Source organism: Chrysemys picta, chromosome 7 (genome assembly GCF_011386835.1).
Source record: "Chrysemys picta bellii isolate R12L10 chromosome 7, ASM1138683v2, whole genome shotgun sequence".
NCBI lineage: Eukaryota > Metazoa > Chordata > Testudines > Emydidae > Chrysemys > Chrysemys picta.
The window spans coordinates 99,372,405-99,398,263 of record NC_088797.1 but is presented as its reverse complement, the minus strand read 5'-3'; the positions used below and the strand labels follow the sequence as shown (position 1 = coordinate 99,398,263).

At 41.3% G+C, this 25,859-nt stretch overlaps 1 protein-coding gene across 21 annotated transcripts in view; it reads left to right on the top strand.

Moving 5' to 3' along the window:
* KNDC1 (kinase non-catalytic C-lobe domain containing 1) overlaps window positions 1–25,859 on the top strand; it is a 111,974-nt gene that overhangs the window by 16,809 nt on the left and 69,306 nt on the right. For 17 of the 21 annotated variants that reach the window (XR_010589281.1, XR_010589280.1, XM_042856773.2 and 14 more), the window contains 3 exons: window positions 17,415–17,561; window positions 20,003–20,120; window positions 20,552–21,567. Coding sequence is in view for 19 of the 21 variants with exons in the window: in XM_042856773.2 (XP_042712707.2) it covers window positions 17,415–17,561; window positions 20,003–20,120; window positions 20,552–21,567 (1,281 nt within the window). In the remaining 2 variants the exon portion in view is untranslated. Of the gene's footprint in view, window positions 1–17,414; window positions 17,562–18,522; window positions 18,676–20,002; window positions 20,121–20,551; window positions 21,568–25,859 lie in introns of those variants that run through there. The other 4 variants (XM_042856784.2, XM_042856782.2, XM_042856781.2 and 1 more) reach the window with 2 other exon arrangements.

Genomic DNA, 25,859 nt, shown 5'->3' with positions numbered 1-25,859 from the left:
TGTAAAGAAGTAGATGTGACACTCACAATTTCAGAGTGAGTTTAAAATTTGAATATAAGAAGCTTTTAAAATCAGTTTTCTAATTTTTCCTGTCTGTTTTTTTCAGGCATCCAGATGTTTTACTGTAATGCTATTCCCAGCAGTGTCTTAATTACTCCTTGGATTACTCTTTCAAATCCTTAGCAGGGAAATCAATTGGGACCTTATTCATCAAAATTTGAGGTGTATACACAATTCTTGCTGGCTAGAAGGGTACTGTCAGAATGGTGGCATAGGTAGCTTTTTCTACATTTTGGCACCAAATGTGCAAATACATGAGTGAGTAACTTTACATATCTCAATAGTTCTATTAAGTCAGTGCATCTAGTTAGTAGCATATGTAAAGTTATTCAAGCTTAAGTATTTGCAGGCTGAGTACCTCTCTTCTGTGTGTATACCCTTCACAAGAGGTTTTTTTAAGTGAAGTGAATGTTTTGAAAAGTGACTAATAGCAGAGCCCTGAGCCTGTAGGGAACTATGCACATATTTTGACCGTTTTTTTTTTTTTTCAGTCCTCTGTCTGTCCTAAGTAAAAACTGTCACACACACTGAATTGTGTGGTGGCTTTTATGTGCGCTAATGGCAGTTGTAGAATGGCATCAAACTAATATTCATTTTGACTTGAGGCAGGATTAGAACTCTAGTTACTGGAGATGAAAGGCTGGCAGATTTACCATAAACTAAGCTAAGGCTGTTTAGTGGATATGCCCCTCCAGTAAACTGTTTTGAATAGTTTGAAAGAATACTATTTTTTTTGTAAGTAGTAAGACATGTCAGTCTCCCAATAAATGGAAAAAAATGAACTGACTCTTATGGGTTTGACCTTTCAGCCAGCTGTCAATATGGCTTCCATTTTTATGGGTGCAGTTTTGAGCCCACAATAGCTGTTTTACTAATTCACTACTTGCACTATATTAGTAGTTACTCTGTGACTTTCAGGCCCAAACTATGAAGAAATCTGTGTGGTATGTAGCGTTATAACTTTGGTGACATTTTAGTGTACCACACCTTTTAGTCTTTAGGAATTTGCCCATCAATGAGGTCAGCTGCCATTATGTGAGGCAGAGTTGATTCAGCACATAGAGGAAACACACATCTGCTCTGTAATGGAGGTTTACTTTTGTTCTTAATTTTATTTCCGTAATGTAAAGTAAATCATTAGAACTGAAGATACATAGTGGCTCTTTGTGCCTGGAAATCATAAGTCTGTCTATTAATATTTTTTGTCAATAATTCATTGAGCGTACCAAAATGCAAGTACAATTACTGGCTGGTTTAAAAAAAGAGTGCATCTCTGAATATCTGGCAGTAGTTCTCAAAATAACTCTTGTGTGCCCTCAGTGCGAGGAAGAGGTCAGGGAGACCAGGGGACCCAGTGGTGACAGTTCCAACATCCTTGGTCTGTCCATGATCCCCTTCCCTCCCTCTCCGCCCACTCCATGTTCTGCTATGTAGGGTGCTCCCTGTGAAACTTCAGTCCATACTGCTGGTGTCTGAGCTGTAAAGAGATCCCTCTTGAAATATTTGCCTTTCTCCCTCATTGGTTCTGCTACCAAGAGGTCCTTTGTACCCCATTTGCCCCTGAGAGAATGTGGCAGTCTGTGTGATTATTGTAGGGACTTAGTGGGATAATGATGGGCACCCACAGTTATTAATGTTTGCAAAACTTTTTGTCTTTTAAAATCCTATTGCTATTGTTCATGCATGACTCCTAATGTTAATGGGGGAAGTTCTGCCTCACTGAACAGAATAGCATTCTGAAATGTGACAACCATAATTTTGTATAACTGAGTCTGCTTAAAATGAAAGTGTGTATAGCCTAGCCTGGATCTTATAAATCAAGACAGAAATGTCTGCCACTTTATTGTACTCCAGGTGGAAAATCTGAATAAGGTGTCTTGGAAAAGTGTTGGCACATTGAAACATCTTAGTTTTCAATTGTAGATACCACTTTCTGTCCTTCCATATCAATCTACCCACTGCATCCAATCGTGTTTTTCTTCCCCTGCCCAGGGTTGACGACTTTGTCATATTTAAAAATCAGACACTCCAAGAGTGCTGCCTCTTCTCTCTCTCTCCACCCCACCCCGAGGCCCCACCTCTGCTCTGCCTTTTCCCTTCTGAGGCCCCTGCACCCTGTTCATTCCTCTTCCCATCTTTCCCCCGTCACTGGCTGCTAACACCTCCCTCCCCTTCCAGGTCGGGAGGGTCTCATCCGTGGAGCCAGGGCTTTGAGCAGGTAGGAGGTGGCCCTGGCTGAGTTGGGGCTGGTGCAGGTGATGACCCAGCGCCTCCACCACCCGCAGTAACCGGACTTTGGGTGTCTGATCAGTACATCTGACTGGACGCAGTTAGGTCCCCTTCTCAACCAGACTTTTCAGTTGAAAACTGGACACCTGGCCACCCTACCTCTGTGTCCAGACTTATTTAGATTTTTTTGTAATATTCCTGGCTTTCAGATAAAGTTACTGAAATTAGAGAAATCTTTAAAAATAGACTGCTTTGTAAATGCATAGGACAATAGAAGTATTAATAGTGAAAAGTGTCAGAACCTTTTATAAGGCCTTAAAACCAAAGGAGCTTGACTCATCAGCTATGATATTGAGTGAATAAGCAAGGACTACTTAGTTTAGGGGCAACTGAAACACAACAGTATTATGTGCCTAGAGATCATGGTACGCACTATGTAATTCAGAAATATATACAATATGTATTCTATAACTTGTCAATTAAACTAGGTTGTCTCATTTCTCTTTATTTTGTTCCAGTTCTGTTTTTAGACTTTAATGACTGCAAAGAGTTACTAATGTTGTGCAATGCAAATTGATTGCTTGACATTTCACACAAGAACAAGTTAAGACTTGCAAGCTTTCATTTAGATGTTAGGCCAATAAAAAAGTCAATCTGAGTAGTGAAATAAATTGCCTGTAAATTTCAACCGCTAGTGGATTATTTGATTACTCCTGGGCTGTAATTCCGTTTTTTCCCCCTGCAGAAATATTTTTTGAGTAAATAGTTTTCAAATACTTTTTGGACACTTCAGCTTTTTGCAAACAAATTAAATCTGAATGATTACCAGAGTAATTTAAAAACAAACAGACAAAAAAACCCCTAAATATAAGTATACAATTATCCTACAGTTTCTTTCAGCAATTCAATAACTAGAAAGTAGTTTGTGAGTATTCTTCTGTTTAGGATTTTTATTTGCAGACTAATTTTCTATCACATCTAAGGTGCAAAATATATTATTTTTTTATTCATAATACAATATTTCAAAGTAATTACATTTTGCTTATGCAGGAAGCCATTTGTTCTCTCTGTTATGAAACAAGACTTAAAAATAATGGGGCTATTACATTATGTGTGATGCTGAGGGACTCTCCTGCAAGAAAATATGCTGGGGCATTATGTCTTCCATACTAGTTCTGGATCTTATTTCTGATCTCAGTTACACCAGTCAATTCCCAAATGGATGGAATTTGTCTGAATTATGCTGGCATAATTGAGAATAGAATCTGAAATCTGACCTTCTGTATGTTTAACTGTTGCGTAATCCTTCAATATTCATAATCTAGTTCCATTGCAATAATATTGGGAGGAAGTGTGGTTTTGTGGTTAGAGGAAGGGAGTGGTATCAGTACTCTGGGGTTCTTGATGCAAGTTATTGGGGGTTGAATACAGGGGAAACTGGGTTAAATTCTAAGGCCTATGTTTATACAAAAGGTCAGACTAGGCGATCTAATGGTCCCTGTCGGCCTTAAAAATCTATGAATTTTTTTCTGAGCATGATCACAGGTATTTCAGCTTTGTTTTTTGTCATGTGATTTACAAGGCTAAGAGGTCTTTGGGTATTCATTGCCATCTGACCTTGGTTTGCATAAAGATCCTGCATTTATAACTAAGGCTACATTTCAGTCACGGGTATTTTTAGTAAAAGTCACAGACAGGTCATTGGCAGCAAACAAAAATTCACGGCCTGTGACCTGTCCATGACTTTTACTATATACCCCTGACTAAAACTTGACGGGGGCAACCCGGGGCACAGCAGGGGTGTGTGGCCCGGGAGGACCCTCACTGGTGCTGGATGAATACACTCAGTAGATTATAATCTTACAAGAGACCTTTTGAATAAAGTATATTCCAGTTACATTATATTCACACTCATTAGCATATTCCATAAACATATGGAGTGCAACGTCACACCAGGACCCTAGGGCCCTGGACCAGGACCTGGTGGAGAAGGGTGGAGCTGGTTCCCCCTACCCTGGTTGCCCCACCACCGGGACAGCTGATGCCCGGAGTTATGTGGACTTGGGCCGCTAGGCTGTGCTGCCCAGAACCACAGGACAGCCCCATGACTCTGGCCATTGGACCATACTGCCCTGAGCTGCAGGGCTGCCACATAGACTTGGGCCTCTAGTGCTGCCCTGAGCGGAAGGACAGCCCTACTGATTCTGGCCAGTGGCCCATACTGCTCTGAGCTGCAAGGCCGCCACCTAGATCCAGGTCATTTGGGCCACCAAATAACCATTTTGATAACCTCCACAATCCAAAACCCTGTAACGGGTTGGACCTACACTGTGACATACACTAATGTATGGAGATTCCATTGAGTCTGATTAGATTGTACTCAGGGTTGGAGGCCATACGTAAGATAGTACCCCATAGGCTTTAGCTCCCTAAATATCACCATGCAGTTTGCATTTCTTCTCTTCTAAATCCGTTGTGGGTGGCCATATTTCTAAGTTCCTTTTCTTGTAGAATTTGTTGCGGTTCTAAGGAAAGTATGTATGTGGGGAGGGGCAAAGTGGTCTTTTGTTGTTGTTCATAGCTGGGGTGGAAACAATGTTCATCTATTGGGCATTTTTAATGCTGTCTCATATCCTCCCTTCTCCCTTATTCCCACCCTATTTATTTATTTGTATTTCAGTTAAAGCCTCAATAGTGATTGGGGGCCCTCTTGTATTAGATACCATACAAACACATAGTAAAAGATGGTCCCTGCCGCAAAGAACTTGCATACAAACTTCAGACAAGCTGCAATAAGTGAGTCTGACATGCAAAAGGGTCGAATAGGTCTCTTTCAACTCTAGGTTTCATGAATCAGATGTTATAGAAATTTTCTTTTTGAGACTGGGATTTTTCTCACCTTCCTAGAAGAGCTGAAGTGTCTGAGTGAGTGGCTGCTAATCTGTTTTCAGTACCAAGAGTCATTGTTCAAAGCTGAAGCAGTGACCGAAGTATGGCATGCCTAATTGCCATCCTTAGTGATTATACTGTACCATCGCCAATGAGGGTCTGGCTGGAGAATCTTGCCTACATGCTCGGGGTTCTACTGATCGCCATATTTGGGGTTGGGAAGGAATTTTCCTCCAGGGAAGATTGGCAGAGGCCCTGGAGGTTTTTCGCCTTCCTCCGCAGCATGGGGCAGGGGTCACTAGCTGGAGGATTCTCTGCTACTTGAAGTCTCTAAACCAGGATTTGGGGACTTCAACAGCAGAGTCAAGGGAAAGGGTTGGGACGGCTTTGTGGCCTGCATCATGCGGGAGGTCAGACTAGATGATCATAGTGGTCCCTTCTGACCTTAAAGTCTATGATTCTATGAGTCTATGTTGCCACCACTGGCTGGGCACAATTTAATACAGGGTTTTGAGACTTTCAATGAAACTTGGAAAGCAATTCCTACTGCAGGCAGTCTATGTTGAGGTTTTTGTTAAAATAATGCATGCATGATGACTAGTAGATTAAGATTTCTCAGTGTCCTGTGATGAAAGATATGTGATCAATGCTTCACAGACCTATGGTGATGTGAATCTGATGGCACTTCGCTTACTTGCATTCACAAATATTTTTTCATGAACAGCTTCAAAAAGCTGTTGAATGGTCATTTTCAAGAAATGTGTCAGAAGAGCTGAAACTCCATGGATCAACTGGAATTTGTTTTAATTTGATTAAAAGTTTGCTGGACATCTCATGAAACTCTGAAAATCCACATACTAACTCTTTTAATCTTCTAGAGCTACGCCATTGGTAATACGTAGCGTGCTTAGTCCATGTAAGTCCATGTTGCCAAATGACATTTTGCACACCTACTGTATTTTTGTTTAATTCAACCTCAAATGTAATCTCTCTCTAAGACAACAGGCAGTCTTTCATCATGTGTAACTGAACAGGGTTATGTTATGTTCCGAAAAGGAAACTGAGTGCACAGATTTTTAGTTATCGTGACAATGCTGTTATGGTCCTCCTCATTTCATGTCATCTTAAGCAGGTAGTGAGTTTACTAAATGCTAATGTCCATACTCTTTCTGGGTAGCAGTTAGTGACATACCCTTTTATATCTATTTTAATCTCTGAACCAAATAGCTAGTCTTCAGAAAAGGGTAAGAAATGTACCATATTCATATCCTATAATAATTGTTTGTGTTCATAAATCAGTCTCTGCATTTACCTATAAAACTTTTGTTAAGAAAAATCTTCAGTGAAAGTTCTTAAAGCCAGTAAACTCCCAAAGTATAAACTAGGGGCCTAAATTTGCCCAAGAAGCACCAAAGCTTCTGTCCATATCCTTTATAAGAGTGGTTCTTATAAACTTGGGGAAAACTCCATCAAGTGGATGGTTGTAAAAATGCATTCTATTACCATGTTACCCAGATCTATTTCCAAAAAGAAGTGATACACTTAATATGTGTGAGTGACAGTCTGCCATATGTACTCTGACAAAGTAGATGCTAGGTTTTAGATCCTTCCTTTGCAAACCAAGTAGGATCTTTAAAGATATTTTATAAATACAAATGGAACATACCAACATTTGCTAATATCTCAAACTTATGAAAAAACTTTACAATGGAGTTCTGTGAAAGGGGGTGTGATGCACAATACATGTAATTCATTTAAACTAAATACCAAATACAGAGTAGTCTAGTATTAAGGCTTTATTGACAGTTTTGCATTTGGAACAATGGATGCCTTGTTAAGGATCCAACAACCCCCTACTCTTCAATTAAAGTGTCAGAGTTCACAATAAACATCTGAAGTCCCCAGTAAGGCCTTCACCAAAATCAGGGAAAACCAGACTTGATGCTTCTATGGTGAAACATGAGATTGTTTATAAAGAATGAAGGAGGGTAGGAGGACAGTTCTAATTGGTGGATTTTTAAATCCTTTGCAGATCACCTCTTAAACCTGCAGCTTAGTGCTTGACTGATGATTGCTTACCCCAACCTTTGGCCCAGGGTAACTTATTTCTGGGGGCAGAGGGGAAAGTGTGGTCTCGCATTTGTGGGTCAACACTTTTGTGGCTGGTTGTTCTTAAACCGACTTTAATCCTGGAGTATGGGCAGAGTTCAGGTGATATGGCTGAAGATGCAAGATAAATGCAATTTCATTTGCCTTTGCAACTTAATTCCTGGATGATAATATTTCCACATGTGTAGTACAATACATCTTTTCACTTTCCCTGAGATTTTCTTATGAAGGTCATTTTTATAGACTGTATATTAAGCATTCGTCAGATATAGCTATCTATTCCTCGTTTGGTGTTCGAATTCTATGAATGCGGACACATAGACACAGCAGTATGGGTTAAATGCAGTATCTGCAACTTCATTTAACTAACCATTAACTTAACTTACAGTCACAGCACCCCACTGCATAACTACCTAGCTGGACACTTCCAGTATAGATTTCAAGCAGAGGAATCAAGAAACCCAAATGTGGAGAAAGGTCTCATTTCCTCCTCGATGCATTTCTTTATCGTCTTTACCTTTGGATAGCTAAAGTGTCTGCCCTGTTTCTGGTGTGAGATAGGAATTTTAAGATGAGAAGAGCCTCAAACTGTACAAGACAGAGAGTGGCACCCATACTGTTCTAAATTAATGCCCAAACAAATGCCTTTGAAAAATCCCTGCCTGGAGTCAAGGGCCCCAGATTGACTCATGTTAGGCTACAATTGGCACAGGAAACTCACCACAATTTGCAACAATTAAAACTGATGTTTTGAAAACCAGACTCCTTGGGGGGGGGGGGAGCAGCAGAGCTGTGCCAATTACAATGTGTATGTGTGTGTGGGGGGGGGGGGAATCCCTTCCTGACCCCCTGAGAGGGTGATTGACCTAGCCCTGTCACTAGAGGACATGCAGCACAGCTATGTAAAGGGAGGAAGAGGGAAAACTCTAAAGGGATGGAGCCAAAAGGGTGCCAAATACTGGCCATCCACATCTAGAAGGTGCCCTATATGCCCTTAAAGGGGACAGGGGAAGCCAATGGGTCTCCTCTGTGAATCCGGCAATGATGAGTTGGTGGAGGTGAGGCTGATGGCCTAACTCTATACCCACCCTGTGCTTCCCCATCTTTCCCATTCCCACCACATCTCCACCAGACACAGAAGAGGATTCAGGTGGGGAAAAAAGCCACAAGAATATCTTCACTTTGTACCTACTATAGTAACTCCTCACTTAAAGTCATTCCGATTAACGTTGCTTTGTTGTTATGTTGCTGATCAATTAGGGGACGTGCTCGTTTAAAGTTGCACAGTGCTCCTTTATAACGTTGTTTGGCAGCCACCTGCTTTTTCCACTGCTTGCAGGAAGACCAGCCGTTGCAGCTAGCAGGTGGGGGCTTGGAAACAGGGTGGACCGGCAGTCCCCCTATCAACTCCCCGCTCCCCTAAGTTCCCTGTGCAGCAGCTGCCCAGCAGGCTACCAATTGCCGACAGTTCAGCTGTCTCTCCCTCCACTGCCATGTGCTGCTCCTGCCCTCTGCCTTAGAGCTGCTCCCAGGAGCCTCCTGCTTGCTGTGCAGGGGAGGGAGGAAGATGGGCTAATGTCAGGGTGTTTCCCTCCCCCTTACTCCTGCCCCCTGCTTACCCTTTCTCCATATAGAGAAGGGTGGGGACATGACAGGGTTCAGGACGGAGAGAGCTTGCTGGCCACAGGTGCTGTCTCAACTTCCTGATCTTTTTAAAGGCAATGTACTTAGAATAGTGTCCACGTACTTAAATGGGCAATGCGCATCTCTCTCTCTCCCACACACACAGGGTGTGTGTCTCTGTCAGCCATGCTGTCTCCCCTTCCTCCATTCGTGCTGCCTTGTAGAGTGTGAGGCTACATTAACAACGTGTTAACCCTTGAGGGCTCAGCCGAATGCTAGTTCATCATTTAGCAGTATGGCATTCCCTGGGAAATATCCCACCCTCTTCCGCCCTCAAACTTCACCACCTCAGCCAAGCTTCACAATCATCATTGCTGTGTACAGTATTAAATTGTTTGTTTTAAACTTATACTGTGTGTGTGTGTGTGTGTGTGTGTGTGTGTGTGTGTGTATAGCTTTTTGTCTGGTGAAAAAATTTTCCCCGGAACCTAACCCCCCCATTTACATTAATTCTTATGGAGAAATTGGATTCGCTTAACATCGTTTTGCTTAAAGGCACATTTTTCAGGAACATAACTACAATGTTAAGTGAGGAGTTACTGTACAGCAAACTTGAAAGGAAACACTATAGTTGAAAAGTAATGTCCTTGACCAGTTTTTTTAGTGTTCAGTTTACTACTGAAAATATTTGCTTTATTAAAGGCAAATCTTTTACTCAGTCGACCTCTTCCTCATTCTTGATCCTGAAGTGGAATCTTGTGGGTACGTCAGTCTGCTTCTATGGACACCGTTATGGTAGAACACTTGTGGGTTTTTTTTTTACTTGAATGTAACCTATGCATTCATTTCTTTACAAAAGATATGCATGAACACACTCCCTCAAGGACTTTGTTCTAAATTAGACAGACAATCTAGTGCATTGTGTATTTAAATTTCCTTAATAGGAAATTATCTAGACTCCTCTCTGTGGCCAATTCACTTGGTTGCTGTGCTGAAAGTCACTGTAGTTTAAATGTGGGGGGAGAGGATTCTCGGAGCTTTCCGAGAGGGCTTTGCTTATGTGTTTATTGGGCTGAACAGCTAATCCAAAGAAGCAAACCTTTCAGGCAGTGTGGGTTGAAGACTTGGAGTAAATAAATTGTCCTTCCATAGTTGTAGCTCTGAAATAAGCTTTTTAAAAAAGAACATACTGAGTGCTACAAATTCAGGTAATTTTCAGAATATTAGGAGTACTTGTGGCACCTTAGAGACTAACAAATTTATTAGAGCATAAGCTGCTCTAATAAATTTGTTAGTTTGTAAGGTGCCACAAGTACTCCTGTTCTTCTTTTTGCGGATACAGACTAACACGGCTGCTACTCTGAAACCTTTCAGAATATTGTTACTATTGTATCTTATTCATTATTTACAGGATGAGTAAGTAGGTGCCCAAGTTATTCCCACAAGTGCTCTCCATATCAAGCTTTTCCCTAACCATTGCTGCATTACTGAGCCTTAAAACTTATATAAATTGTTAGAACCATATTAAATTAATTCCATTCCAGGATCTCTTGAAATGTGTTGAGCAAAATATGTTGTTGTGTTAAAATTGACTTTCACCAGGTAGAGGAACTAAAAATGCCATTTGGGGGGTTTGTTTGTTTTTAAATCTTGCTTCATAGAATTTTTTCATTGGTTGTCCCAGTTGCTAGTGCTTCCTGAATGATAGGGCTTCCTGCCCGACATACATTAGTATCAGTTTCTCTAATATTCTGACACACTCACATTAGAGTGACAGTAACTTGCTTTTATTGAGATTCCGTAATTACACAATTAAATATATTGTCAAAGTCTATTGAATGTAAATACACGTATGTTAAAGACTTTCCAAATTTTAGAGCATAACTAAGCTGTTCTTGTAAAACTGCTAATTTTGAGGAAGGCCATACTGAGACATGCTTTATGGAGCACAATGGTGCAGTGTGTTACCGATTATTTGGTATGTATGCATACAGAAATGTATAAAATAACTTTTTTATACTTGTGATTATTTACTGCATATTAATCTGCCATTGTATATTGAATGTTCAGCATATCCAAAAAGCCCAGTCTATTGCTATGTTCCAAACATAACAATATAAAAAGGTGAAGGATTTGCCTCAGTATTTTCTTGTTCCTTTTTGGTGGTGTTTGTTCAGTTTCGGGTGTTCTGTTTTCCAAAGAGAAACATAAAATCATTTTTACTTTCAGAAATGAATCATCCAACCTCAAAGTAAAGGAATAAGTTTTACAGCTTGATATATCTTATGCTGTTCACTGGTTTGTAATTCAGTCTACAAAACTGGCTATAAAACCAAATTCTAGGCTAGTGAAAAAAATACTTTCTTCAGAAGACTGTTGTTCTTATTTCTTTTGCAGCTATTTTGCCTTCTAAGAATGCTACTAAGAGCCTCATCCTATAAACATTTACTAAAGGACATAGCACTTATACTCGGGGTAGTCCTATCAGTGGGTATGTCTACACTACGGGATTACTCCGAATTTACAGAATTCGATTTTTGGCAACCGATTGCATAAAGTCGAGTGTCTGCGGCCACACTAAGCACATTAATTCGGCGGAGTGCGTCCATGTACCGAGGCTAGCATCGACTTCTGGAGCATTGCACTGTGGGTAGCTAACCCATAGCTATCCCATACTTCCCGCAGTCTCCTCCGCCCATTGGAGTTCTGGGTTGAGATCCCAATGCCTGATGGGGTAAAAAACATTGTCGCGGGTGGTTCTGGATACCTCCTCCCCCTCCCTCCGGGAAAGCAACGGCAGACAACCGTTTCGCGCCTTTTTTCCTGGGTGAACAGTGCAGATGCCATACCATGGCAAGCATGGAGCCCGCTCAGCTCAAGACAGCAGTCATGAACATTGTAAACACCTCGCGCATTATCGTGCAGTTTATGCTGAACCACGACCTGAAAAACCAGGCAAGGAGGAGTCGGCTACGGCAGCGTGGCGACGAGAGTGATGAGGACATGGACACAGAATTCTCTCAAACCGCGGGCCCCGGCGCTTTGGAGATCATGTTGTTAATGGGGCAGGTTATAGCCGTGGAACGCCAATTCTGGGCCTGGGAAACAAGCACAGACTGGTGGGACCGCATAGTGTTGCAGGTGTGGGACGATTCCCAGTGGCTGCGAAACTTTCGCATGCGTAAGGGCACTTTCATGGAACTTTGACTTTCTTTCACCTGCCCTGAAGTGCCAGAATACCAAGATGAGAGCAGCCCTCACAGTTGAGAAGCGAGTAGCGATAGCCCTGTGAAAGCTTGCAACGCCAGACAGCTACCGGTCAGTCGGGAATCAATTTGGAGTGGGTAAATCTACTGTGGGGGCTGCTGTGATGCAAGTAGCCAAAGCAATCACTGAGCTGCTGCTACAAAAGGTAGTGACTCTGGGAAATGTGCAGGTCATAATGGATGGCTTTGCTGCAATGGGATTCCCTCACTGTGGTGGGACGATAGATGGAACCCATATCCCTATCTTGGCACTGGAGCACCAGGGCAGCCAGTACATAAACCGCAAGGGGTACTTTTCAATGGTGCTGCAAGCACTGGTGGATCAGAAGGGACGTTGCACCAACATCAATGTGGGATGGCCGGGAAGGGTTCATGACGCTCGCGTCTTCAGGAACACTAATCTGTTTAAATGGCTGCAGCAAGGGATTTACTTCCCGGACCAGAAAATAACCGTTGGGGATGTTGAAATGCCTATAGTTATCCTTGGGGATCCAGCCTACCCCTTAATGCCGTGGCTCATGAAGCCATACACAGGCAGCCTGGACAGTAGTCAGGAGCTGTTCAACTACAGGCTGAGCAAGTGCAGACTGGTGGTAGAATGTGCCTTTGGATGTTTAAAGGGTCACTGGCGCACGTTACTGTCTTGCTCAGACCTCAGCCAAACCAATATTCCCATTGTTATTGCTGCTTGCTGTGTGCTCCACAATCTCTGTGAGAGTAAGGGGGAGACGTTTATGGCGGGGAGGGAGGTTGAGGCAAATCGCCTGGCCGCTGATAACACACAGCCAGACCCCAGGGCGATTTGACGAGCACACCAGGAAGCGCTGCGCGTCAGAGAAGCTTTGAAAACCAGTTTCATGACTGGCCAGGCTACAGTGTGAAAGTTCTATTTGTTTCTCCTTGATGAAAACCCACCCCCTTGATTGACTCATTCCCTGTAAGCAAACTACCCTCCCCCCTTCGATCACAGCTTGCTTTCAAAGGAAATAAAGTCACTATCATTTAAAATCATGTATTCTTTATTAATTGATTATAAACATAGGGAGGGAACTGACAAGGTAGCCCGGGTGGGGTTTGGGAGGATGATAGGAGGGAAGGAAAAGGCCACTTCAAAAGTTCAAAATAATGACAGCCTTTTGCTTGGGCTGTCCACTGGGGTAGAGTGGGTGGGTGCACGGAGCCTCCCCGCCCCCCCCCCACGTTCTTACACGTCTGGGTGAGGAGGCTATGGAACATGGTGAGGGGGGCGGGTGGTTATACAGGGGTTGCAGCGGCACTCTGTGATCCTGCTGCTGTTCCTGAAGTTCCACCAGATGCCGGAGCATGTCCGTTTGATCCCGCAGTAGCCCCAGCATTGCATCCTGCGTCCTCTGATCTTCCTGCCACCACCTCTCATCTCGAGCGTCCCTCCTGTCCTCACATTCAGTGGCATCTTTCCTGTACTTTGATACCGTGTCCTTCCACTCATTCAGATGAGCTCTTTCATCGCGGGTCGATTGCATGATTTCCGAGAACATTTCGTCTCGCGTGCGTTTTTTTCGCCGACTTATCTGAGATAGCCTTCGGGACAAAGGAGGGAGGCTTGAAAAATTTGCAGCTGCAGGACGGAGGGAAAAAAGGGAGAGAAGTATTTAAAAAGAGACATTTTACAGAACAATGCTTATACTCTTTCACGGTGAACAACACTATTCACATTACATAGCACATGTGATTTTGGTACAAGGTTGCATTTTGTATCTTAATATTGAGTGCCTGCGGCTTTGGTGTTAGAGATCACAGACGCAGGTCCAGGCAAGAGAATTGGGCTTGCATGCGGTCATGGCAAGCCATTGTCTTTTGGCTTCTGCAACCTTCCTAAAAGCAGCGCCCTCCTTTCCCACATACCAAGCAAAGCCCGTTGAGTGCTGCGGTTTTCCTGCTAGCCAAACGCGAAAAGCTCAGCGCCAATGCGCCCCCCCCCCCCCCCCCCCCGCTTGGCTAACTGCAGGGAAGGATTTCTTTTCAGCCACAGCCAAACAGCCACCTCTGTCCCCTTCATTAAATTCCCGTATTTCAACCAGGTTACCATGAACAATATCACTCTCCTGAGGATAACACAGCGAGATAAAGAATGGATGTTGCTTGAATGCCAGCAAACACCGGGACCATACGCTGCCAGGCTTTGTCATGCAATGATACCAGATTCCTTGCTACTAGCATGGCATTGTCAAGTGTCCTACCATGGAGGATGGAATAAGGCTGCACTGCCCAGAAACCTTCTGCAAAGGCTTTTGGAGTACCTCCAGGAGAGCTTCATGTAGTTGTCCCTGGAGGATTTCCACTCCATCCCCAGACACGTTAACAGACGTTTCCAGTAGCTGTACTGGCTGCGAATGCATCCCAAGTCCTCAGGGCAAATTAATCATTAAAAAACGCTTGCTTTTAAACCATGTTTTATATTTACAAAGGTACACTCACCAGAGGTCCCTTCCATGGCCTCATTGTCTGGGATAACGCCTTGGGAGAGTACTTCAGTCAGGCTGAGAAAAAGATCCTGGCTGTTGGGGAGAAGGGAGTGTTGTGTGCTCTCTGCAAGCTCGTCGTCCTCCTCCTCCTCCTCCTCCTCCTCCCCATCCATAGAATCCTCAGGCATGGCTGAGATTATCCCTCCTTGGAATCCATGGTCAGCGGTGGGGTAGTGATGGCGGCCCCCCCTAGAATTGCATGCAGCTCAGTGTAGAAGTGGCACGTCTGCGGCTCTGACCCGGACCTTCCGTTTGCTTCTTTGGTTTTCTGTTAGGCTTGTCTGAGCTCCTTAACTTTCACGCGGCACTGTAGTGAGTCCCTATTGTGGCCTCTCTCCATCATGCCCTTGGAGATTTTTTTCAAATGTTTTGGCATTTCGTCTTTTGGAACGTAGTTCTGCTAGCACGGAATCCTCTCCCCATATAGCGATCAGATCCAGTACCTCCGGTACGGTCCATGCTGGTGCTCTTTTTCGATTCTCGGACTGCATGGTTACCTGTGCTGATAAGCTCTGTGTGGTCACCTGTGCTCTCCACGCTGGGCAAACAGGAAATGAAATTCAAAAGTTCATGGGGCTTTTCCTGTCTGCCTGGCCAGTGCATCCGAGTTCAGATTGCAGTCCAGAGCGGTCACAATGGTGCACTGTGGGATAGCTCCCAGAAGCCAATACCGTCGAATTTCGTCCACACTAACCCTAATTTGAAATGGCAATGTCGATTTCGGCACTACTCCCCTCGTCGGGGAGAAGTGCAGAAATCGATTTTAAGAGCCCTTTATGTCGAAGTAAATGGCTTCGTTGTGTGGACGGGTGCAGGGTTAATTCGATTTAACGCTGCTAAATTCGAACTAAACTCCAGTGTAGTGGGGGATTCATCCCCATGTTTGGAAGTGGAGTAGTGGTCTGGCTGGGAGACTAGCGAGAGTTCAGAAATGATTGCTCCCATCATCCTGCTATTCATGTTTTAGGCACCCAGACTTCTTGTTTGTGTAGCTTTTTACCAGTGATGTCAGTGTTTCCCATCTTATCTCAAGGATTCTACCAGACTATCAATGATCCTTAGTACACATTGTGCTTTTTTTTGGTTACCTAGAACTAACTTTAGTCTGTACCAACTTTAGTTAAATGGCAGAAGGAGAGTGAATAGAGCCAGTCCTTTGTGTTTAGCTGCAGTTTCTCCCTCCGTGCAAAACTGTAAATATTTTCTATTATTCTTATCTAGACTTATGTCTGAGACTTTCAAAACATGTTGTTTTAGGCTGACGTTATTCTCATCCACTTAATAGTGCAGTGGTGGATTCAGGAAAAAAAGTGTAATGTTTCTAGGTGTCATGGAAAAGATAGCTAATTGAGACAATCTTCTGCAAAACAGTTGAGTAAATTCTAAGGAATATTCAGTTCTCTTAGATCAGATCATATACAATTCACTGACCTAACTTTGTCACAACTATGATGTTTGCTTGCAAAAAGGGATGGTACCTCTCAGTTAAGCAAACAGATCAAGCCCTGTCCATACAAGTCTGCAGCCCTTATGCAAAGTCAGGCAAGCAGTCCTCTGGTTTGTACTTTCATGAGTTTGGCTGGAGGAGCCAGGCCTGTTCTAGCTGAACTACCTTGGTTCATGTTTGACTCTGTCTCCTGATAGAGTAGCTCCTTCCTCCCTTGCCTAAAATGAAGGCAATTCTGCCATTTAGGAAGATCAGAAAAATGGGTTGGCCTAGAGGACTGGATGAATTATAAAACATGATTAACTCGGTCAAACTAAGGCAGTTTGTAGTCTGTAGCTTCACTGTATAGTGTACAATTTGGTCATGCTTTTTAACCCGTGAGGGCAATATTCAGCACCAGCAAATGCCTGTCTACATAACATCCTCCTCCAAAGCTACACTCACATTCAGTTGTGTACTTGATTAGAAATGTTACTATATTAGAATAGTGTGCTCTAAACTGAATTTGAAAACACAATACAGTCTAAACCAAATCTGAAAGTGCTGGCTTACTGTTTTGGTTCTTTTCTTTTCTTTTTTCTTTTCTTTTCTTTTCTTTTCTTTTCTTTTAACTAGAAAAATTAAAAGGTTTCTATTATCTGGATTATATGACAAATTTAATACTTTCAAGTCAGATTTTGAAAAGTACTCAGCATTGGCCTAACTCTATTGTTACTGAAATCAGTGGGATTTTGCCATTGACTGAAGTAGGAGCAGAGTTAGGCCAACACTGAGCACTTTTCAAAATCCTACTATAAAATTCTCATGACACCATAAAATGAGGATATCACATGGATATTGTATGGCCTGTGTCCATTTATCTGAAGTGAATTACACCTTTTACTACATTACCAAGGCCTGTGTCAGAAATCAACTTGGGCACCATAAAATCTTCCCATAGTCTTCTGTTTTGCTAGGTGTCATACACATAGGAGGGACAAAGCTTTTGTATACAAAATGTATCTGATATAAACTTGAAACTTAACCATCAAAGGTCATAAAAGAAAAGCTTATAAGTATGCAAGCTGATATTTCTTTTTATTTATGTTATAAACATGTTCTTCCATAATATTGCTAAAAATAATAGTTCAACTTTTGGACACTGTAAAAATAACACAAAGTATGTTTTTCACTTTTAGCTTCTGCTAGGATAGAAGTTATCCACATAAAATGAATAGGGATATGGCTTGTTTTCTTAATGGTGAATTGATAAGATATTAAAGAACTTTAATTTTAAATTTCATGCAGGCACATATCTATTCTTTGGGTGCAACACTGAAAGCAACAATTGAGTATGTGACAGAGCCTGAGATGGAATCAGAGTTTGGGCAGGACCTACAGACTCTGCTGGAACAAATGCAAGAAGAGAATCCTGAAGATAGGCCAGATATTGAGGTAAATTATCCAGCTATGATTTTTTTAAATTTTTTAGTAAGCTAACATTTTCCTTACATGTGTATAAGACATAGGAGATTTTTTTTTTTTTTTTCATATGTCCAGGTTGTATAATTGACCTGAAATGTCTTCTGAGTTAGAAACATTCTTTCATTTCCTTCATCTCCAAAGTCTTGGCTATAAATGTAGAGAAGAGAGGAAAAATTACTTCATGGTAATTGTAGTTCCCAGAAGGTTGTACTTGTAAGATATGGATCCAAAGTCTCCCATATGCACTATCGCTTGAGACATATGATTAGTTTCTTGAGACATCTACTTTTGAAAATGTTAGAAATAAGTAAGAAAAGAGGGTATTGTACTACAAAATAACCCATATTGTGGCTCTCAAATGTTACTTTGAGTGTATACAACAGGGGGATGAGAGAATCAGGCTTAGGATCATTCTACTTCTGGGCATTTCTGGAGCATTCTTTACTGATAAGTACTAAATAAATAAACCTGTGTTTTATTTCTGATGAATTTTTCTGTAATTGTACAGCTGTTTTGGCAAACTGCCTCTGATTAGATGCCTTTTTAACATTCTAAATGTTTGTTTTACCATATTTGTTCTTATTTTATTTGTTTCTAATTGTTTACCAAAGCAATTCATAGATGTGGCTCTCAACCTTTCCAGACAACTGTACCCTTTCAGGATTCTGATTTGTCTTGGGTACCCCCAAGTTTCACCTCACTTAAAAACTACTTGCTTACAAAATCAGACATAAAAATACAAAAGTGTCACAGCACACTATCACTGAAAAATTACTTACTTTCTCATGTATACCATATAATTATAAAATAAATTGGAATATAAATATTGTACTTGCATTTCAGTGTATAATATATAGAGCAGTATAAATAAGTCGTCGTCTGTATGTAATTTTAGTTTGTACTGACTTTTTTTTTTCCTAGTGCTTTTAATGTATGCTGTTGTAAAACTACACAAATATCTAGATGAGCTGATGTACCTCCTGGAAGACCTCTTTGTACCTCTAGGGGTAAATGTACCCCTGGTTGAGAACCACTGGTGTATAGGATTTTGCGAAGTGATGTATTCAAAGAATCCGTATTTTAAGTATTGGTTCCTTTACTCTTTACTATTTGACTTTCATGCATAGTTTTGCTTTAATTTGTGTTTCATTAATTTTCCATTTTATTTATTTATTTATTTATTTATTTATACACACATACACACATACATACATACATACATACATACATACAAGGAGGTTTATAACGTGATTTTTCTTTGCCAGTGGGTCTCAACTTGTTCCGTATGATAAGGCTTTAGACCAATCTTTTCCACCTGAGGTCAAAAGACTGCAATCAGTCCTTTGGACAGATTCTTTCTCTCATTCTGCTCCCTTTATTATGTTTACTTGCCATGAAGACAGTGGGAACCACCTGCAATTCCCCTTCTGGGGATCATCCAGTCATGGGGCAGTCCCCGTGGGCCAAAAGCTGGCATGGCCAGCTCCTACATCTCTTTCCCCATACCCTTGATGCAGGCAGGAAAGTGATTGGAGCATATATTGTGCTCACAGCTATCCCCAGATGACATATGGCCCCTGGGAAACTGTTGCCAACTGGTACAACTTAGACCATTCCCCAGACTGCTTAATGATGGACTGGTGCAGAAAATCAAAGAGCTGTAACTGATTGGTTGTTCTCAACTTCTCCTCTTTCTGTCCTCTCCTCTGGGCTGTTCTGAGTGGCTGCCTGGGGTATGGAAGCCAGTCCTTTGCAGGTACTCCCCTAGGCTCAGGCTAGCCAGTTGAAGCCTTAGCTACCTGTCCTGTCCAGTCTGGCATATAAGCAAACAATGGGTCAACCAGAGCCACTTTCTTCCCTCCTGGTGTAACGTAGCAGGTGATCAGAAGGAGAGTCAAAGCAGCTGCTCAAAGCCCTCCTGGAACACATCATCACTGTTCCTGGGACTGATAGCAGTAGGATGCAGTTGGGAAGGTAGTGCTCCCCACCTCCTCTCCTTAGTGACAGCCAACTTGTAATTAAATAAAAACTTTCATATGAACACAGGCCACAATTTAGAGCCATTACAAAATAGTATACTTATTTTTATTTTGAACACGCAGAGTAAATTATTTATAGAAATTAAATTTTAAAATAGTTATCTTTACCAGTCATTCCTAATATTTCCTATGTCTAAAACTGTGATACATAACTTGAAACGTTACTTTATAGTAGCCCATGCTAGAAATAAATTATAGTTAACAATGTAATATACGTACAATATATTGCAAAATGTAGGTCCTATATACTAGTATCTTGTTAAAAAATTCCAATGTGCTATATATGATAACATGATCATTTTTAAGCCAAAAACTTGGAGAATTGATTTACCTTAAATAACGAGTAAATGTTTTAACTTTAATTGTCTATAGAGTATCATATCATTATGTGAAGAAAAATTGAAGTTTGCTTCTTCAAGTAATATTTGTCGAAGTCTATCTGCTGTTGGAAGAAGGGTGCTTTCAATAGAATCATTTGGTACTTTTCAAGGTAAACTTAATTATTTCAGATTAAAATAATATATTTCAGACAGTCCTAACACGTGAATAGTGAAATCAAAGAACATGATCTGGAAGTCTTATATTCTGTCGCTGTACTCATTTTCTGTTTAGAAAGAAAATATAACCTATTTAATAACATTTAGATCAAAATATATGTGGATTCTCTTTTATTAAGAAAAAGCCAAACAGTCAGTGACAATAATAAACTTACACTGAACAATTTTCCATTATGATTTATGATCACGCTCTCTAAAATTTTGTCCTTTCTGATAAAAATGACATGTTCAGAGAGTCTTGTTTCTATAATGTACTTTAAAATGTGCTATGGGGGCAAAAAAACTGCAAAGCATAAAAGAAAAGTCTTAGGAAAGATGAAAGATTTAAACACGTTTTAATGTGAACATCTGTTTTTGCATCTAGACAGCTGTGATAACATGTGGAAGGGAAAAGTGTGCCAGACAAGTGTGGGATTTAAATTATACACAAATGAAAAAAACAACGTAGAAGGTGATTCCTCTACAATGGAAGACATGACAGCAAGCTATCGCAGAGACTCTTCTGTAGCCAATGTGGCCTTGAATGCAAGAGAATGTGGTTTAAAGGAAATGCAAATTGATCTGAATAATGACAGATCTCAACATTCACAACTTGCAACTGAAGTTAGAAAGAGCAAAGAAGAGGACAAGCATGTAATATGTAATGAAAGATTTGCTAACATTGCTTTGGAGACAAAACCATTTACTAATGACAGAGAGAGAGATGTTTTTAAGAAAAGTTGTTTGAGAAAAATGAAAACTTTTCCAAAGCTACCGCTTGAAGTTACAGACACAAGTAATGTTTTCACATCTCTAACAAACAGTGGACTACTGGCTCATAAAAAACAATCACTAACATATGAATCAGTACCTCTAGACAATAATCAGGTTGCTGCTTCAGAGGGAAAATGTAGTCCATTCAATGTTAATAATCCACCAAGAATAAAACCAAAGAATTACCAGGTCTCTGATCTTCATTTAGATGCATCTTGTGTGTGTACGCAGGTCTCTGGCATGTATCTAGAGGAATATATGCCATCCTTTAGTGGTAGAAAGAAAGCTTCTCTTTCACGTAATCTTATAGAAGAATGTTCCCATGCTACCTCCGAAACTCGACATATCACTAATACATTAAAAAAACCAGATCAATCAGCTCCTGGAGCAGAAGTGGTAAACAACTATACGGCACTGGAGGACTGTATTGAAACTTCTCAAGGATCAAATGAAAATTGTTCATCACATTTTAATAAGATGGCTTCAGTGTTATCAACAAAAACCAATAAGAATGGATATGAGTCAAGCCTAATTAGTTCTCCAGAATTACTCACTGGTGTGATGAGTACAAACAATAATGAAAATCACTGTGGAAGCAGAGAATCAGAAGTCAAAAGTAATGAGCAGGTAGTAAAAACAAAATCTTCATTATATAGTTGCTGTAGTCATTTATGTGGAGAGGAAATGACTTGAATACCATGTGTTATCCATGTTTTTCCCCAAATTAACATAGCTATATAGAGTAGAACCTCACTAATCTGCACGCTTTACAATTCACATGAATTTGGTCTGTCCCCTTTTCTCACCAAAGATTTATAAGTAAGGCCTGAAGTAAGGTGTCCTGATTGCTAAGCCTTCATCATTTTAATATTTTTCCAGGCTGTACTTGTGTATGCTAGTACATTACAAAGTGGCAGCATATAATTTAAATTAAACTCCATTTGTTGGGATAAAGCACAAAGTGTATTTGGATGGATTATCTTTCGGTGTTTGTTTTGGGGCAGAGGGGAGGAGGGTTGTTTTTAGGAGGTTCATATGTTTTTATGACTCACAAAATTCACTAAGTTGTAGTGGACCTTCCAGGCACTAATGAGAATTAGAGTACTTGGGTGAGCTCCTGGCTTTATTGAAATCTCTGACAAACATGCCATTGACTTCAATAGGGCCAAGATTTCATTCCTTTTTGTCTTTTAAAGCCACATACATATTTAAGTTTATTTCAGAATTGTATAAAAATTCTCGTATTCATCTTCCATTCTAAAAGGCCCTTCTTTATATGTGCTATGTTACATTTCATAATATGCATGTATTATATGTGTACGTTGACCAAAAATGTTTTGCTTCTATGAACAGCCAAATAAACGGGGGGGGGAGGGGGAGAGGAAGAGTTGATTCCATCAATGTACTCTACTAGACAGTTGGGGCAACGTTGCCTCCTCCCCCTCAAAGTTCTCAGGGTGGACAAGTTTGGTCTCTGACTAGATGGTTTTCTCTTGTGTCACACTTTAACAGTCATGAGCAATCCATGGAATAGGAGAATTTGTGAATACCTACCCTGGTTGTTTAAGCTTCTCAAGTCATGCTGTGACTTGTGCAGAGTGAGCATCATGAATGTTCAGTTCTCATGCTTGATTTGCATAATTTTGCCTAGGCTCGTTTTTTTTGTTTGTTTGTTTTTAAATAAATTAAAAAAAATTCTTCTCTAAAGGAAAGATTGATCAAACTGCCTTCCGTAACAGAGTGTCTGCCGCATATCAGGTCTCAACTCTGAGGTATCTACCCCCTCAGCCTGAATAGTAGCAAATAACTAACAGATATCTAACTGAAGAGCTTGTGATGCAGGTAGGCTCCTGAATTATCAAAAAGGAACTCTATTTTGGAGATTTTATACCCTCGCTCCCATCCCTACCCCCACATTGTTCCTGCCTATCAAGATCACAGTGCAAGCTCCATAGGGTTCAGTTTGCAGGGAATTCTTCTGACTATAAACACGGTGTCCCCTGTGTTCTATTCAAACCCCCTGGATTTTCATATCCTTGGACTCTTGGATAAGATCTGTTTGTTGCAGGTAATTATTTCAATTTCTTCTGATCTTCTGTTATCACCCATTTATTCTACACACTCTTTGGGGGATGGGGAAAGTCAGATCAAAAATCAATCTTGTATCTTTTTTTTCCATGGTGAAGTGATTATCAGTTCCTCTGATGAGTTACCATGTGCCTACTTTTATTTCATAGTCACATTTGTGCGTGTGTGAATGTATAGCCTACTCATTCTGGACACAAATTTAATAAGTGTTCATTACTTTTCACCTCCTCTCTTCTGGGTGATGAGTAGCATCCTTCCTCCCTTGAATTCAGTGACAAAACTCTCATTAACTCTCATGGGGTAAGGATTTCACCCTGGATGTTGCTCCAGTTATTCTAATCCTCAAAGGGTAGTAAATATGCTCTGAGCAGAAATGACAGACACCAAGCTTGTGACAAAGAAGGCCACGGATCATAGAGAGGTACTGTAAGTAGAAGGAAGGGTTCTACTGACTCAGGTTCTCAACTTCCTGTCTTAGTGAACAGTCCCACATAAAACTTCAGGCTCCAACACACAAACACTTAATGCTCAAGAGACCCTGTTAAAATCCAGAAGCTCTCCTAGGTCTTTGTCTAACATAGGGTCTAGAAGAAAGTATATTATTTAAGGAGAGGGCCATTTCAACCTACCAAATTATTTCTCAGCAAGTTCTAGGTTTTTTACAAACAAGATGTTGACAAAGGCGTTGCCATATGTTCTCTAAGGCATTGTGGCACTGCTCTGGTGACCCTTAAAGGGAACCATTGACAACAACCTCTGTCCAAACAGTTCATTCAAGTTTAGAGTTAAGCTGCCTTCTTAAGCAGATGTTTTCCCACCTACAGACTAAACAGAGTTGAGGGCTCTTTGTAAATCCTCCTTTTGAAGGAAGTTCTTTTAAAGCTTCTAGCAACTGTCTTTTTGTTTCTAGCAGAAAATTATTTTTCTCCTCTGGTTTCTGGCACATGGTAGCCTTTGCCTACAGGCTCTCCTCCCTATTTTAAAAAAAAAACTTTATTCTTACAGAGTAGCCCGAAGTTCTGTGACATCCTTTGTGCACAAGTGCCATACCTGATTTCCCCAGTGTCAGAATTCTTATGTCCTTTTTCCAGCAGGGCCAAAAGAAACTTCCGGATTTCTACATAACATTTTTGTCTTGGTATTGAACACAAAATTTGAGTCAAAGTTTTTTCATTTACTGCAAGGAACAAAGAGAGAGGGTGACTCCAATAAGAATGTACTTTGCCAGCTTTTCCCCTGAATGGGTAATGCTTATGTGAACACATCTGCAAAGCTACTGTATACCAGGCATTATATAATAGATATGCATATGTCTTCAAATGCAATTTTCAACAGAACTGTTCTAGCTCCAAGTATTCTTTAATTAGAAAGAATGCTATATAAGTCCCATCTAGTTAGTGATTAACCTTGTCCACTCTGGAGAATAGACAGGGTTTTTTTCTTATCTGTCAATAGTATTTTTCCAGAGGACATCATCTGTCTGTCTAATACCCTAACCCTGCTTCCTATGTGCTTTACAGCCAATTGGCGGTACTAAAGATGCTCGTTTGCAATTGTCCTGCTTCTCCAATGTATCTTGTCAGGGCACTTAGTGATAGCTTGCCATTCCATAAATAAACATTTATCACTTCAAGGTTGAGTGGGGACCCTTTATTTCTCTAACCAATTTCATTCCAATCAGGTGTATCTCATATCTGTGTTTTTAAATATTTTTATACAAATATTATGGCTTTCACACCAGAGAGCCACTAACAGGAACCTGGAGGTAGACTATTTTGGTGCTCAAACATCTGTGTTCTGTTGGTCACTCATATCTAATCAAGTGTGACAGAAGTGAAAACCCACCTAGGTAGAGAATGACATTGACCATTGGTGAAATATCATTTACAGGTAAGAAAAATTGTGTATTCCCAGAATGGTGTTCCCTAGGAGAGGGCTAATGTGTTATTTATTGCCTCATTATCTGTTTACAAGATGACAGCATATGTTCGCATAATATACTACTATTCTTGGAATAAAAGGCAGGCATAGTTCAGATATTTATTATTTCCAGATGTTTGGGTGTATAAAACTAGTATCCACAGTGAATTATAAGAATATCACCAAACATTTTTACTTTAGTCTTTTACCAACATCATTCTCCTTAGTAGCCAGAAGGGGCATACAATACATACTAAAGGATTTTCACATTAAAGTGAAAAGTCACTAATGCCTACAATATATATTAATCTATAATATACAGTAAAAGCTGTTTTATCCGGCACTTCACCAACTGGAAAGCTCTATATACCGACATTTCTGATCTTCATTGAAATGCTGGTTTATAGTCTGGTTGGCACAGGGCCAACAGGGGGTTGGGGCGCGGGAGCGGGTGTGGACTGCGGGCTCTGGGAGGGAGTTTGTGTGCAGGAGGGGGTGCCGGATCTGGCACCCCACTCACCTCGGGCAGCTCCCTGCAAGTGGTGACCTGTCCCGGCTGCTCCTAGGCTCAAGCGTGGCAGGCGGCTCTGCGCACCTTCCCCCGCCCCGCCCTGAATGCTGGCTGCACAGGTCCCATTGGCTGGGAACTGAGGCCAATGGGAGTTGTGGGGGCTGCACCTGTGGGCGTAGGCAGTGTGCAGAGCTGCCTGCCATGCCTCCGCCTGGGAGCAGCTGGGACAGGTCGCTGCTTGTGGGGCACCGCCAGAAGTGAGCACCCCTTGGATCTGGCACCCTGCACCTCCTCCCGCGCCCCAACCCATTGCCCCGAGCCCCCTCCCACATCCAAACTCTCTCCCAGAGCCTGTGTTCTGCACCCCCTCCCATGCCCCAGCCCTGCACTCCCCCTCCCA